Source organism: Lissotriton vulgaris, chromosome 2_1, assembly GCF_964263255.1.
Source record: "Lissotriton vulgaris chromosome 2_1, aLisVul1.2, whole genome shotgun sequence".
Lineage (NCBI taxonomy): Eukaryota > Metazoa > Chordata > Amphibia > Caudata > Salamandridae > Lissotriton > Lissotriton vulgaris.
This window is the reverse complement of record NC_141687.1, coordinates 1556360065-1556376926: the sequence shown is the minus strand read 5'-3', so window position 1 is coordinate 1556376926 and position 16862 is coordinate 1556360065. Positions and strand designations below refer to the sequence as shown.

General features: G+C 45.8%; 1 protein-coding gene across 1 annotated transcript in view; it reads left to right on the top strand.

Moving 5' to 3' along the window:
* The window catches only part of LOC147732901 (uncharacterized), a 447397-nt gene extending 430986 nt beyond the window's left edge, over positions 1 to 16411 (top strand). Inside the window, exons 8-9 of the mRNA XM_086957443.1 lie at positions 13945 to 14090; positions 14698 to 16411. Coding sequence (XP_086813569.1) covers positions 13945 to 14090; positions 14698 to 15511 — 960 coding nt within the window. The 3' untranslated portion in view covers positions 15512 to 16411. The remainder of the gene's footprint in view (positions 1 to 13944; positions 14091 to 14697) is intronic.
* The last annotated feature ends 451 nt before the right edge of the window (positions 16412 to 16862 follow it).

Genomic DNA, 16862 nt, shown 5'->3' with positions numbered 1-16862 from the left:
GTGCACATGAGTGCGGGTATGGACACTGTTGGGTCTTCTGTAACTATCAATAGGTCGGCTGCGTATGCCGCCAGCTTGGCCGTAGTTTTGTTGATGGAGATGCCTGCTATGTTCTCGTTTGTGAGAATGTCTTTGATCAGGGGTTCTAGTACTAGTAAGAATAGTAGTGGGGATAGCAGACATCCCTGTCTAGTTCCTCTTTGGAGGTCGAATGAGGCTGAGGTTGTGCCGTTAATTGCGATCTGAGCTTTTGGGTTTTTGTACATGGCCATGACTCTTCTGGCATACGTATCTCACAGGTTGTATGCTTGCAGGCACTCTTTTAGGAAGTGCCAAGACACCCTGTCAAAGGCCTTTTCTGCATCAAGTGCAATTGTTACTGCTGGTTTTTGTGCATGCGAGCAGTGTTCTATGACTTGGCACAGGAGTCTGGTGTTGTCGCTAGACATTCTGCTTTTCATGTATCCTACTTGTGTGTTGTTTATCAGTTGTGGGAGCACGCTGCACAGCCTAGTAGCTAATATTTTGGCGTATAGTTTGCAGTCAAGGTTAATGAGTGATATAGGTCGGTAGTTTTTTGGCCATTGTGGGTCTTTACCTTCTTTCGGAATAACTATAATGTTGGCTTGTGCCATTGTTGTGGTCTCTTCATTAGCCATACCGCAGTGGTTAAAGGCTTTCGTTAGAGTAGGAGCTAGTTGCTCTTGGAATGATTTGTAGAAAGGTGCTGTGTAGCCATCTGGGCCTGGGGCCATGTTATCTTTTAGCACTTTGATGGCTGTCCTAACCTCTAGTGGCTTGATGTCTTGACCTAAGGCTTTTGCTTCTTCATCTGTGATTTTAGGCAACTTCAGGCTCTCTAGGTAGGCCTTCGTTCGCTTTGTTTCGAGTCCCTCATCTTTTTTGTACAGCTCCATATAGAATTCCCTGAAGGTGCTAACAATGTCTTCGTGTCTGGTGTGTGATTTGCCTGCAGTGTCTGTGATTGATGTGATGTTGTGTTGCCTCTGCTTGCGCTTGAGGTATGCTGCCAGTGATTTACCTGCTCTATTTGCTCACACAGATTGATCTCTTTGTACTTTTTTATCCAGAGGCCTCCGCGTTCGCGGAGTACTCTATTGAATTCATATTTCTTTTTTGTGAGTTCTGTTGTGCGTTTTGGTTGTCGATGTCGCTTATGTGCTCGGTCTCTAGCCTTTTGATGTCTTTTTCTAACTGTGCTAGCTTTGCTCTTGTCTCTCTGTCTCTTCTCCCTTTTATTTCCATTAGTACTCCTCTTATGGTTGCTTTTAGTGCTCCCCACAACGTGCCTGGGTCTGTATCTGGTGTGTCATTCACTGCAATGTATTCTGTGATGGCTGTTTGAATCTTGGCTCTGTCCTCTTGCTTAGCTAGGTTTGTGGGGTTAAGTCGCCATCTGCGTGTTCGATGCTCATTGTGTCTACCTGCTAGGTGTAGGCTGATGCAAGCGTGGTCTGATATTGTTCTAGCTGCGATGTCTGTGTGTTCAGTTAGGTGGGTGTGGGTTGAAGATTTGACGATATAGTCTATTCTACTGTAGGAGTTGTGTGGGTGGGAGTAGAAGGTGTAATCTCTTGTGTCGGGGTGTTGTAGGCGCCATGGGTCTGCTAGGTCAACTTTGTTGCACATGTTCTTTAGTGCTTTGTGCGATGTCGGCGTTCGTGTCTTGTTTTTGGCCTGTCTGTCTAGCGTTTGGTCTAATGTCATGTTGAAATCCCCTGCCACTACCATCATACTGTGTGAGGCTCTACTCTGAAGGTCCTTGGTTACCTTCTCCCAGAAAGGGGAGTCGTCTGTGTTGGGTGCATAGATGTTTGCCACTAGGATCGTCTCCTCTCCTCTTTTCATCTGCGTGAATAGTAATCTGCCTTCCTCGTCTTGCTGTACCTTCTCTATGGTTATGTTGGATTTGCTACTGACTAGTGTGATGACTCCTCTTTTTTTCCCTACTACTGGTGAGCAGGCAACTTGGCCTATCCATCTGGCTCTGAGTTTGTCTGCTTCCTCTATGGATAGTTTTGTCTCTTGCAATAGTATTATGTCTCCTTTCGTCTTGGCAAGGTAGTCTAGTGTTTTTTTTCTTTTTACTGGATGGTTAAGACCTTTCACATTAAGTGAGATGACCCTCAGGACTGTCTGCAGCGACTTGCTATTCAACTGTGTCATCCTTGGGATTGCATTTGGTTTGTTGTGGTTTGGCGCTGGATGGCCGCTGTGTGGCTATATGGTGCTTTCTGTTACCACTATTGTTAAGGGTTAGTTGTGCTGATGCTGCCGGCGATCTATTTGCGTTGTTGGATACTCTACTGACAAAGACATGACTAACAAGACGAACAAGACTTACAAGACTAACCAAACAAACTATTCTACTTCCTGCTCCCCACCCTTTTCCCTCCCCTCCTTCCCTCCATCCCTTTGTCCATTGTTCCTTCGTGCTGTGGGCGTGCAACAGCAAGATCCTCCTACTTCCGCCCCCCTCCCCGGAATTCGAACCCTTTTTCTTTAGCCCACATACAAAAGAATGATGCGCTACTTTCTGAAAGGATATCTGGTTGTCCCAGGTACTTTTACTCCCAACATTCTTTCTTTAGGTTGGCTTCCTTTTTCATTACTTAGGCGTATGAGTCACTGAGGTAGAGTTGTTGCTGTGAGGTTCCTGTTTTGCATCCAACAGACTTTAAGTCTGCTTCTTTCCTAGTGAGGTAACGTTGTTGTGTTTAAAGTAGTCTCTGAGGTAGGATAGCATTCTTCATGTGTGATTAGTTTCCATTGTGCAGACCATGCGATTGATAGTAGGGCCCTTGAGCTTTCCTGCGCTTTACCCACTATCGGTTACATTGCTGGGTGAGGCGCTTCTTTTTCCCGTCGGTGTCGAGTCTTCCATTTCTTGGGTTGGTGGTCCTTGTATATAGCGTGAGAGTTCGGCTGGGTCTTTGAATGTCATGGCAATGCCTTTGTTGTATATCCTAAACCTTGCGAGGCCGGTGAATGAGAAGGTAATGTTCTCTTTCCTTAGTCTGTCTCTGAGGGCTAGGAATCCCTTTCTTATGTTGACCGTCGCCTTAGAGTAATCCTGCGTAAGCATGATTTTGTGGCCGTTCCATAGCAGGTTCGGGTTTTTCCTCGCTACCCCGAATATGGCGTCTATCTGGTGTGAACGTAGTGGTCTGCATATTATTGGTCTGGCGTTTGTCCTGCCAGATTGTTTGCTTGCCGGTACTCTGTACGCTTTGTCTAGTTCAAAGGGGCCTTCGAAATTCAGGTTGGTTAGCTTTGGGATGAGACTTTGTATAAGCGACACACACGAGCCAGCCTTGTCTTCTTCTCCTTCTGGGATGCCTAGGATCCTTATGTTGCCTTTTCTGTTTCTGCCTTCGAAATCAGCTGCTTGTCGTCTTAGTTCTGTGGTACCTTTGGCTATATTTCCTATGGCCTTGCCTGTGAGCTGAGACCTGTCATCAAAGTCGCTGACTCGTTGTTCGACTGCTTCAACTCTGTTGTTAGTGGCGTGGATGTCCGCTCTGATTGCTGCCAGCTCTAGTTCTATCTTGTCCGTTGTTTTTTTAGTTTATATTGCTAGATCGTGTACATCGGCCAGTTTCTTGAGTATGCTATCTAGTGTCCTGGCAATGTCCGATCTGTTCTTAATTGGGGAGTCCATGTTGTTCTCAAGTCTGTTTTTCTTCTGCTGCTGTGACATTCTTCTTTTTCTGCCATTGTTGGTACCCTTGTTTTGGTGAGCTGATTTCTTTGGTGGCGCGCACAGGTCCTTAAAGTTGTCGAGCTCCTAACTTCTTTGTGCACTCTTCGATTAGGCTTCCTTGATTTGCTTTATCTTAGCTGCTCCTTTACTCCTTGTCACTTTATGTTTTGTTGAGCTACCTTGGCCGTTCACTGCTCCCAGTTGTGAGCTCACACCGCTTTTGCCCCTTTCTGGATTTGCCCCTGTTCGCCCCTTTGGCTGATCATTGTTATGCGCTTCTTTGGTGGCCTTCTCTCCCCTTGGCCACGCCTTTTGTGAGTGTCTTGTCTTGGCTGTGTGACCAAAATGGCCGCCCCCTTGTGCGTTTTACTTACGCTTTACCCCTGGTTACATGTGCCGATCTTTTGCCTCCTCGGCCTCCCCCTTCTTTGACTTTTATAAATAGCTGGGCTTGATTCTATTGCCTTCTCGCTGTATGGCTTCGGCTGCTCTTAGTGCTACTGGTAGATAGCGCTTATTCTCGTTCTTGTGTGCTCTGTGCCCCCGCCAAGATGGCCGCTTTTTCTGTGCGATATCTCTTGCTTTGACTGGGTGGGGTGGCTAATGACAGCCTTCTTGACTTAGCGGTACTTGTGCGCTTGTTCTGATGGGTAGCTGCGCAGCTTTGCTTTCTGCCCCTCTCAACCAGCTGCTTTCTTGGTTATCGGGCGCCCTTGGCTACGGCTGCTCCTGGTGCTGCTGATAGATAGCACTTATTTGTTTCTAGTTTTGATTCCTTGCTCGCTTCCAATATGGCAGCGCCCTTCCACCTTCTGGTTGTTTATAAATAGCTGGGCGTGATCCTATTGCCTTCTCGCTGTATGGCTTTGGCCTCTGGTTCCCTGTGCCAATTGTTTGCTTTTTCGGGCACCGCTTTTCGTTATGTTGTAAATAGTTGTGCGCGATCTTATTGCCTTCTCGCTGTATGGCTTTGGCAACACTTGGTGCTACTGGTAGTTGTCGCTTATTCCCGTTCTTGTGTGCTCCTCGGACACCCCCTTTTTGATTTTGTAAATAGCTGGGCTTGATCCTATTGCCTTCTCACTGTATGGCTTCGGCTGCTCTTGGTGCTACTGTTAGATAGAGCTTATTCTCGTTCCTGTGTGCTCTGTGCCCCCGCCAAGATGGCCGCCTTTTCTGTGCAATATCTCTTGCTTTGGCTGGGTGGGGTGGCTATTGACAGCCGTCTTGACTCAGCGGCACTTGCGCGCTCCTTCTGATGGGTAGTCACGTTGCACTGCGCTTTCCGCCTCTCTCACTCCGCTGTTTTCTTGGTTCTCGGGCGTCCTTGCTGGGGTGCTATGCTTCGCTCGGACGCGCTGTTTCTAGTTTCGATTCCTTGCTCGCTTCCAATATGACCGCTCCCTGGTGGATTTTGCTTTCAGTTTGCTTTCTATGATGTTATTAGCTTATTTGCCATATCGCGTCTCATTTGGTGGCGGCGTAACGCTTGTAGCTGACCTTCGGCTGAGCGACTGACCTTTAGATCTCTTTGTGGTAGCTCGTAGCCCTCAGATCGTGGACTCGCTCAGCTGCTGGAAGCTGCTACTGTGTCACGCCATTTTCTGCCTGTTGTTGTTGAGTGGGTTGTTGTTTTCGATGCTTGAAATAGTTGTTTCCGCTCCACTCTGCTTCTTACTTCTTGCTTTGCTTTCCGCCGCGGTCCTTTTCTCTTCCGATAACCATAGCTCTGTTTGTTGGGCTGTTCGCTGTTGGTACTCGCCGTTAGTTTGGTTCTTTTTCTGAGGTTGGACGGAGCTCCAGATTTAGGCTCCTAGTCCCCTTGCCATCCAAGCCACGCCCCATTTGAACATTTTCTTCTGCATCTTCATGGTTTGGCAGCAGGAGGTGATGACGGCGTTGATTTGGGCAGACATGGTGAGTTGATTTTTTAGGATAACACCAACGTTCTTGATGTGGGTGCTGGGAATGCAGTGGGTCATAGTTCTGCCAACCACAAGGTAGAGTCCCACAGCGATGAGTTTCTGGTCAAAATCATGACTTTGGCCTTCTTGTTTTTCAGTTTGAGACAGGTGGTTTTCATCCAGTTAGCGACTTCAGTTAAACAGCCTGCAAACTTAGTCTGGCTGTTAGGTGTGTTGTTGGGGAGGGAGAGTATCAGTTGTGTGCCAATGGTGTAGGGCGGTGGTTGCCAAAGTGTGCGCCGCGGCACCCCAGTGCGCCGCCAAAACCAGCCAAGTGCGCCGCGGTCGGAGATGCTGAGCACAAAGTCCATTATGAATTACACCGGCATCTGACGTGCAGGACGGGTGCACAGTACCTGGCGACCTCTAGGTGGTGCACTTGCTGCCTCGTAGTGTACTGTAATAATTAATTGTTAGTGAAGAAACACACGATGACAAGACATTGCACTCATTGAAACTGCTGAATAATCCCCACGCAATGACAGCAGGACAGGAAGTGTTCGGTATTTGGGTGTTTTTATGGTCCTCACCTCCACAGAACACACGCCACTGGAATTGGCATCTCATCTCAGAGGACGCTCCCAAGGTGACGGCACAAGGAGGACACTAAGATTCACTGTATTTCCAAAAAATTATTGTTGTCCACAGTGATGGATATTCTAATTTATTTATGTTTCTGTACGTTTTTTCCAGTGTTTTTGAAGGACAAAAGATTGGGGCTTCGTAGCCCCCACGATACCTCGTGAAACCTTCTCTGTTTGACTTTATCACTGAATACGATCTTGTGTAATTCCAACGTGGTCACTCCTTCTTCATTTCCTTACAGCACTGCCGTGTTTTTTGCCCATCATTGATAACCCTGAGGAACAAACCAGATGGTGCTCTGCTCGCATGCTCAGATTTTCAAAATCCCATGCTTCATGACGAGCTGGGCTCGGCATCAGCGTGCGAGGAGGCTACGCCATGACGAGCTCAGCTCGTCATGAGCGTGGAAGGGGTTAAAGAGGGGTAGGGAGATTTTGGCTAAAATATGTTATTACATCAAGATAAACCCGGAAGTGGCTGGGATATTGCCTTGAAACAAAATGTCCAGTACTTTTGAAGAATAACAGTTTTCAACAGTATGCTTGTCCGTATTTGGTGTTGGCTTTTTCTGATGCTGGAGCCATATAGAGTGCTTTGTCTACACTATTCGTCGTGGCTCTGTGCTCTGCCTTTAAATTGAGGTATATTTAGTACTTTCATGGGTGTTCCATTGTTTTCACTGCAGTCTACTCCCATTGCAAATGTGCTGGCGTTTAGTGATTGATTTGATGTATGTGTCAGTGCAGTGTAAAGGCTTGCAGAAGTGAAGCATAGAAATGACTGACCTTGTAGAGCAGGATAATGTGGTTCAATTATAGGCATTGTTGAAGGTTTTTTCCCATTTCCATACTGTGGCTATTGCTGCTGTTTTGTTGCTAATTACAGTGCTTAGTATAGGTAGACAGTATTTAACAGCACTAACTTTCTTAATTGGAGGTAGAGCACCAGCAGTACGCTGAATGACTTGGCATTCTTTTAGTTTGTTTTACTACATGAATCCATGGCTACAAAAATAGGCGTTGTCTTTCTCGACACTGGAGCTGAAGTGGACACATGGAAGCCGTCTGAGTGGACTTTTGTCTCCAAATGAACTTCAGTGATATGCTACTGACCTGTCATTATGTGAAAGGAAAATCACAAAGCAAACAAGCCATTGCAATTCCTCATTGTATTCTATGTTCATCACTAATTAGCAGATGTTAGGAACTATACCAGTGGTTTCCAAACCGTGTGCCGCAGTACAGCCCAGGTGCCCAGACTGGTTTTGGTTGGATGTGTCCATCTCCAGTCTCAGTGCGCAGGAACAGCAAACAGATACAATCACTGCATGGTCCGAGGGCCCACAAAGATAGTGAAAAGAGAAAGTAGTTTATTGGTTCTTAGTGGGATTTGAATCTTGTCTAGACCTTTCTTATACCATCCCCATTTAAGATGATGCACTGTTGCTCAGTCTGACTTCTGACTCTAAAGACCATCTTCTTGGTGATGATGACTTCAGCCCACAGACAGTGTTCTACCCAGATAAATAGGTTCTACGCACTGGCACATCTTTTCTACCAAAAGTGATATCTACTTTCACATAGCCCAGGCTCATGACTTCATCTCCTTTCTTTTCCTCTGCTCATTTCAACAATGAGCAGAAGTGAAGAGAATAGACTAGACCCTAGACGTGCATTATCCTATTACTTTAACTGCACTCAACAGGACAAAGTGGATGATCAACTCTTTTGGACTTCTGCAGTCACAAAGAGCATGGCAGCGACCAAACACTCCATTCGGCATTGGGTTCCCTTATTTAGCAAATCTGCTATGCCTTGCCCAAGAAAGTCCCTCTGAAGGGTATTTGTGCCCATTCCATTGAAGCAATGGCTAAATACACAGCTCTCACCAGAGGCGTCCTGGTGGCTGACATCTGCCTTGTAGCCACATGGTTATCCCTGTACACCTTTGCGGAACATTACTGTCTCATAGCACCTGCATGCAGATGCTAGATTGCATAACTTACTTGGTTAACCAATACTACTCAGTCTCACTTGTTTGCTGTAGAATTCATTCATAAGATGATCAATCTTATCTTCCGGGATATGTATCCATTAAAAGAAAAAGTCACTTATTTTAAAATGCATAATCTTTGCACAGATTCGTCACCACCCTACTTCACCCTGGTGATTTAGTGCCATAATTAATCAAATCTCTAACTATTCAAACATACCATTGTTGCTCTCATTGATGTTCTCTTGCCTCCTCCATGCACGCCTCAGAGAGGTGCAGAAAAGCACAGGACGCTCATGCCACCACACCAGTTGGCCTCTTATATGCTCTCATCATCATAACCGGCAAGTGGAATTGCAGCTGAGTCCACATGGTGCCGCTTGGCACCATCTGGCGACCTGGAGAGCTTTGGCTAGTGTGAAAAAGGTTGCAAGTGTAGCATTGCAGTAGAAGGTTACTGTAAAGGTAGGGAAACGGATGGAATATTGCACATTCACCAGAAATATCAGTATCACAGGCAAGTAAGTATTTCTTCAAAGCCTCTGCTACAATAATTTACAAAATAGTCTTCAGATAGGCTGTAACTGATTTATGGAATCATATTACCTTGGAGATAAGATGATAATCCCCCAACCAAAATTAAGTTGCCTTCATGTGATGCATAAAATGCTTCCCTTCACAGCATGATGATGATGATGATGCAAGAAATCACACTGTCCACACATTGAGTGTAAAAATGTTCCACATGAACTCAAAACGTATTTCGGCATGTTCAGAATGTTTCCCACAGTTTATATGAATAGTCTAATTTTTACACTTGGCACTTTATTTAGCACTGCTTCCTCCAGACTACAGCTGAATTGAGGTCCCTACTTTGTGCTCACTTGGTGATGGGGATTTTGGGCGCCTACACAGCCTGCTGTTCATTTTTTTCTTTTTGTGGAGCATTTATACGCCTACTGGCTGGCTCAGGGCAACACAGCAAGAAACAAGCATTTACAATGCAATGGTCTCGGCATTATTAAAGGTAGAGCTATTGGTATTGCTCATGACTTTTTTTCTTTTTTTTTTAAACATAAATAAATGGTATTGTCATTTACAATGGCAATAGGTTAGCATTAGAGAGTAGTAGAGAGTATACACGGACACAGAGCCACACACACACACACAGAGAGCCCCACACACACACAGAGAGCCCCACACACACGCAGAGAGCCCCCCACACACACACACAGAGAGCCCCCCCACACACACACACACACAGAGCCCCACACACGCACACACAGCCCCACACACACACACAGAGCCCCACACACGCATACAGCAGGCCCATCACACACACACACACACAGAGAGCCACACATACAGCGAGCCCATCACACACACACACAGCGAGCCACACACACACACACAGCAAGCCACACACACATCGAGCCACACACACACACACACAGCGAGCCACACACACTGAGAGTCACACACAGAGCGCCCCACCCACACAGTCACCCACACAAAGCCACCCACACACACAGAGCCACCCACACAGAGTCATTCACATAGAGCCACCCACACACACACAGAGCCACCCTCACACAGACCCACCTACACACACACTGAGCCACCCTCACAGACCCACCTACACACACACACACAGAGCCACCCTCACAGACCCACCTACACACACAGAGTCACCTACACACACAGAGCCACACACACACACATACACACAGAGCCACACATACACACAGAGCCACACATAGACACAGATCCACACATACACACAGAGCCACACACATACACACAGAGCCACATACACACACAGCCACACATACACAGAGCCACACACACACAGAGCCACACACACACACACAGAGCCCCACACACACAGAGCCACACACACACACAGAGCCACACACACACACAGAGCCACACACACACACAGAGCCACACACACAGAGCCCCCCACACACAGAGCCCCCCCCCACACTCAGAGCCCCCCACACACACACACAACCCCCCACACACAGAGCCCCCCCACACACACAGAGCCCCCCCACACACACACACAGCCCCACACACACACACAGCCCCACACACACACACCGCCCCACACACACCCAGAGCCCCACACACACACAGCCCCACACACACACAGCCCCACACACACACAGCCCCACACACACAGAGCCACACACACACAGGCGCTATACAGGATGCATAGCTCCTACTACCACGAATTTACGGTTCAGTACCACTATGGGAGTAGCTGGCTGTGCACATTTCTACAATTTCAGAGACAGTACGAAGACAATACTTGGGTACTTAGAAAAGCCACCTCCCCCAATAAAATGGTTTGAGGGTCGTGAGTTCAACTGAGCCCCTTCCTCACAGGCTGGATCTTCGGTACTTGGGGGGCAACCACCACCACCTCCTCAGACCTAAAAAGACGTGGTGTCGCGGAAGTAATCTTACTACACCTGCAAAACGTATTTATGTAGCGGTGGGATCAGTGGAGACGCTCTACAGATATTTAAGCCGAGGACTCCCGGAAATACTGGATGGGGGATTTTGGAACAAAGTACTTCACCAAGTATACATAGATCCTGGGGAGAAAACACCTCAGAAGTCTGGAGGACTACCACACAGCTCCAGGACTTTTAATCGAAGCCCAGAAGGAATAAGAAAAGAATTCCTTCAGCTACTAGTAAACTGCAGGATACAAGCCCTGCGTTAGCCATTGCTGCAGCATTAAGTAACACACTTTCTTAACTACAATGAACGCTACACTCTGTTTCCGTCTTTAGCCTATAATGTGTTGAAGTGTTGTACAGCTAAAGCAACATGATTTTTAGCCAGTTATAAGTGCCTTGTGCAATGTAAAACTTGCATTAATTCAAACTGTCAGTGAGTATCCCTCATGCAACAAACTTTAATAAAAGTTAGCAGAGGTAACAGTGGGGGCCAGCAAAGGAGGTGTGGTCAAATGGCCAGAGCTGCCAACTTTGGAACTGTGGAGGTCCCGGCATCGGCTGAAAAGCCTGCGATTGTGTGTCATTTTTTTTTACTCCGCCCCAAAGAAATTGTTCGCAAGTACAAATGCGGTGTATGTATTTATTAGGATGTTGCCATTTATTTAACTCAGGAATTTGGTGACTCAACTTCCAGCATCGTTAAAGAGTTGCCAAATCACTGTCTGGATGTTTCAGATAGAGTTGGGAGCCCCATCGAGCCCAGACGTTGACTTTATGTATGCCTGACAGAGGGTGTCAGACATATATTATTGCCTGGTAGAATTATTGAGATAATTCTCTCTAGTCCACTTCTCACAGACATTCTTACAATACATGCAGATGTCTTCCATATACAGCTTGAAAAAACTTAAAAACCTAGCCGCCCTAAACTCAACCCCCTGTCCACAGTTCCATTAGATGAGCACCTGCATTAATTTTGTTTCTTTTAAACACCGTGGTGTCGGTAAAAGGAGGAGCCTTATGCTGCTGTGACTAGGAGAGCACACACCATGTTTTTCCCCTCCAGAATCCTTTTTATAAAGCTATAACTATTAAATGTCACTAAAGTAAGTTCCTGCAAAAAAGCAAGTGTGCCGCGAAATGACCTAATCAATGGCGCAATATACAGGAAAACGGTCTGTAAATGGGAGTTGCTTGTCTTTACTAGGGTTAAAAGTATGATGGACCACAATAGGGGACTATAGATGTCCTGCAGTACCTCTATGCAGTCTGCGTTAAAAGGAACCACGACTTGTGGACAAACCTTCAAAATGAAGGATGGCTGGCCACCCTTCTCTGCACGTTAATATGACAAACTAATCCTACTCAAGTAAGTCGCAAAAGTCCTGATCGCTGTCCAACGTCTCTTCCTAAGGGCCCTATCCCTCATGTCACCGTCCTCAGTTGCATAGTTCCCGCTTTAATGTATTCAGGACACCCTGTCACTCTCTGATGGCCCGTATGGTAATGTGCGCGCCCCTGGCACTCACCCGGTGAGCTAGGTAGTTCAGTGGAAGCGAGCAGCTGAAGGCTCCCGGACTCTCCATCCTCGCCCTCTTCTTCCACTTGGTCTGCCCAGCTGGGCTTCGAGCTGTAAAAGAGAGGGATGGGGTAAGACACGGAGCTCCACTCAACCCCCTATCCCTGTGAAAAGAAATACTCCGAAGTCTTCCACTCACTCGTAGTGGCCGGTCGGCATGGCTGCGGGAGGGCCCTCGGAAAAGGAGCCCAATGCTACGAACACAGCCCAAAGAGGAAACCACACACACGCGGACCTTGGGCTTCGCGTGGGATCTAGTCTCCTTTCTCTCTCCATGCTCCTGGCTAGTTACCGCGACCGCCCTTTTGGAATGGGCTACATGCATTGACGAGTGAGAGAGACCATTTTTAATCGGATTAGAATGCCCTGCAATAGAGGCCTTACTAGTGCTACCTGTTTCCGTAAAAGATGTATACGGGGGCCCCTTTCACTGACAAATTTAAGACTCCGAATCATGCTAATTTTGCTTTTAACAATTGTTTTATAAAGTGGAAAGTGGTGCTGCAGGGGCAGCTAAATATAAAGCAGCGCAAAGTGATGTTTTTCTAGTTACCAAAAAACGGGCGTTTCTCCGAGCCATTTCTGAATGACCTCGGAGAAACCTGGTGGTGCGGAGCGCTCCTCTCTTGCCTTCCGGAGATCGGAAAGCAAGAGAGGAGCGCTCCACACCACCATGTTTCTCCGAGATCATTCAGAAATGGCTCAGAGAAAGCATAGTCTTTTTCAGATTCGGGGGCGTGGTTTTCGTTCTCTCCTCTTTCCATTGGCTGAAAGGTAAAATTCCAGCCAATGGGAAGAGCAGAGAAAGGAAACAAGAAAGAAGCTTAAAAAAACGCCCTGAATACGAAAAAGACGGGGCTTGAACTGAGTGACGCCCCTCTCCTCCAATAGCTGGCCTCCGTTTAGGAAGCCAGCCAATGGAGAAGAGGGGCAGGTTCAAGCCCCCTAAATAAGAAACATTAAATTTTGGAGCTCCGCCCACACTGCTACGCAGTCCTCGACCTAAAAAGCATAGCGTTTCAGGCAACTTTTAGTATAATGCTATTATCATAATTATGAGTGCTACCACCATATCCAATTTACCTATTTTTATGTATCAGGAGTTTTAAAAAGTGCAGTTCAGACCTAACGGTTAACAGAGCATTCTGCGTAGGACCAGATCACAGGTTAGGTGTTTTAAGAGTGATTGCTACATACAGTATGGTTAAATAAGGTAAAAAGATAGCTGTGTGTAATCCAGTATATGCAAGTTACGAATTACAGAATTGAGGGCTACACATTACACAGATAAAGAAGGTGATAAATTGCATAATAAATTCCCGCAGTTTGTACATAGCTGGAAGAAGGATCAGTGTAACCCTTGTTAATTGATGATGTTTCTTTACTAATCCCACTCATTTATCTTGCTGCTGTGTGACCTTCTCACACTGTGAAATGCTTTGTTGTTGGGGTGACTAGGTCCTGTCTATAAACAGTCCATAATTTAGTCTGTTTATAAAGACACCCCTTTACAGTAACATTTAAAGGAGTTGAAAGTCTATTCAGTTCACGCTGAGTGTTGTCTTATTCCCAACTCTCGAATATGACTTCTTCAAGGCTAACTTCTTTTTTTGTGTTGTTGTGTTTCAGGGAGATGATGACTTAATTACTGTTTGCATTGGGGAGATATTCTTGGAGTTTGTCAACATGCTGCCTTCTTTCCAGACCTACTGCCTACAACAGTCTGCATCAGTCAACATGCTGAATACCCTCGAAAAAGAGAAGGAATTGCTGAGGTAAATACTTGCAGTTATAGAAAGATAAATGTTCAATGCTATTCCTGTGGTATTTATATTGAAGAGGGCAAAGTAGGCTAGATTTTTCATGGAGAATGTAAGAAAATGCCAATGCTGTTGATTTCTATTCCCGTTTCTGGCTAATTTCTGTTGCACACAAAGCACTTCAGCACCGCGCTATATGAATGCAAACCTTTTTCTCTCTGCTATCCTTCTGAATCCAAATAACTGACTAACCTATCCACCACTCAAATTACTTTCATATTTCACCATACTAATTCAACAATAATCCTTAATGGGTTCTGGAGTAGCTCGCTACTCGCTGAAAAAGCGCTTTGACGCCCAGTCAGGGGTTGTAAGCGCTATATAAATGCAATTACAATACCATACAATAACAATGTACTCCAGGAACCTCGAGTTCAATTAACAAAACTCCAACTTAACTCAGAATTGATTTCATGAAGCACTGAGGCTTGCTAAGGCTGTGGGGAATTTATGCATTTTGCAACTGACAACTTTGAGAATGCAAAATTGAATGCCATCCACCATATAACTAAAAATGTGGATTTGTTTTTAGAAATTAACTTTTTTCTCTGTACACCTCTAGGATATTTCTCAACGTCTCCCAGAACGACAACACTGCTCTCCGTCGTATGAACCTAAGATCCTTCTTAATGGCCCCATTGCAAAGAGTGACCAAATATCCCCTTCTGCTGAGCCGTATTATCAAGAGTACCATTGAGTACCATCCAGACCACAGCAGCCTCTGGGAAGCCAAGAGTCGGATCGAGTCTCACCTTGAGCACATCAACATGAAAACCAAACAGGAAGGAAATGCGTGGACTCTGCGTTCCTTCCGTCGTGAGAGCAGGAAGAACAGGGAGGTTATCAACATAGAGATCAGAGAGACGGCAATCAAGACAGTGGGTTGGCTGAGAGAAGAGACGCGATTCATTATGGAAGGCGCCTTGCAACTTGCACAACCCACAGACGGGCAGTGGGTCAGAAAGGGCAGTAAAGTCTTAAAGTTTCAAAACCTGCAGGTCCTGCTGATGGCCAACATGAGGCGTCAGTCCGAATCCAGCTTGGAGGGAATGCCCCCGGATGCCGCCTCTCACCAGGGACCAGTGAAGGACGCTGTGCTCGTGCTAATCAGGGACAAGAGTAACGGAAAGTTCAGCCTGCTCAGGGAACCCTTGCGGCTCAGTAACTGCGTGGTCTCTGCAGACCCCGACTGTGACGACACCTTTGAACTCTTAGAAATCAGGCGCGAGGCATTTGTCTTTCGGGATGGCGACAAAGCACGGACTCATCACTGGTTCAGACAAATCAAGAGGTATTCGAGAGAGCTGGGCTCTTGGAAAAAGCGACGGAACGCACTACCGAACATCATGATTAGCACAGCTCAGAGCAGGGTTTGAAAGCTACGGACAGTAACCTCACTGGTGGAATACATCTGTGGAAAGACGATAAACCTATTTTTGCTCAAAAAAGGGATCATTTGGAAAACAATGGGTGATAAACACATGTAATAATTTATACTGCATCTCTGAGATTAGAATTGGGAATGTTTATTAGCTTCCAAAGACTTGGACACAAATAGCAACCTTAATACTGTGAGTATTACAGTGAAACACGTGACAGTGGCAGTTGGTACAGACAGATACCGAGCTGAAAAACACTGCTTGGAGTGCACCAGCAAAATGTTCTTGATAGGGAGCTCATCAGTGTTAATTAGCTGCCATCTAATGTGTTCATGAATTCAAGGTCAAATCTGCTTCTGCCTGATGAAGGGCAGTGTAATTAACTTCATTCCGCTCGCTTGCTTGACTGATTCCTCCCCCTTTCCTAACAAGTGTATTTATGATTGTGTGGGGTGATGTATGAGAGCTAAATAAACCATTTCCTCCTGTCGAATCTGTGCCTCGCCAGAGAAGCACAAATAGAGCAGTGTGCTGACTTGCTCTTCGGAACTGCAGGCAACACCAGCGACCCAAACGAACTGCTAACATCCCTTCTATTCTGCTGCTCAACCACGTGCTTTGCTTTTTGAGAGGTTAATCTTGCCCACCATTCTCTACTTGCGGTCCCATCATTCAGTTAATTTTGTACGCCTGTTACTGAATGAAATATACAGTAGTGTGAATTCCCTCTGGTGTTGTACAACCCACAACTCATTAACCTGCTACATTTGCGATTGATCCACTTAAGCTTGTATGTTCAAGTGATGCTACCTACTGTCTGTCAAATGATATTCTTTTGTTTTAAAAAAGACACTAAATTGCATTGTAATTTATTATCATAAACCTTTTTTTTCAGTATCGTAAGCTGTACATAGTTGTTTCTTCCAACACATTAGTTTAACTTTAAACATTAGGAGAATTGTCCAAGTGGAAGATTTAGAATGTGTTGTGTGTACTAAAGACTGTTGCTCTGGACTTCAAACAATAAATCAAACGGAAGGCATTTCAGGTAAGTTCTTACCATGCAGATAAATGAGGAGAGTTTGATCAGCAAGCAAAGAAAGCAAGCATTTATTTTTGAACTTTGTGTCTGGTGGCATAATTAGTCAGTTTCAGACAGAAATCAAGGATAGATATCCTTATAAATTGATCGATAATTTATAAAGTGCATGTTTACAATTAAATCACCTCTTTGAACCGAGATAGTTAAGGATTTTGAATGAGGTAATGTTGTGTAGTGTCCACCCCATGGTAGGAACTGCCCGCTTGTGGACAGTATAAACGTTGGGATGGTGCCAGACTGATTCTA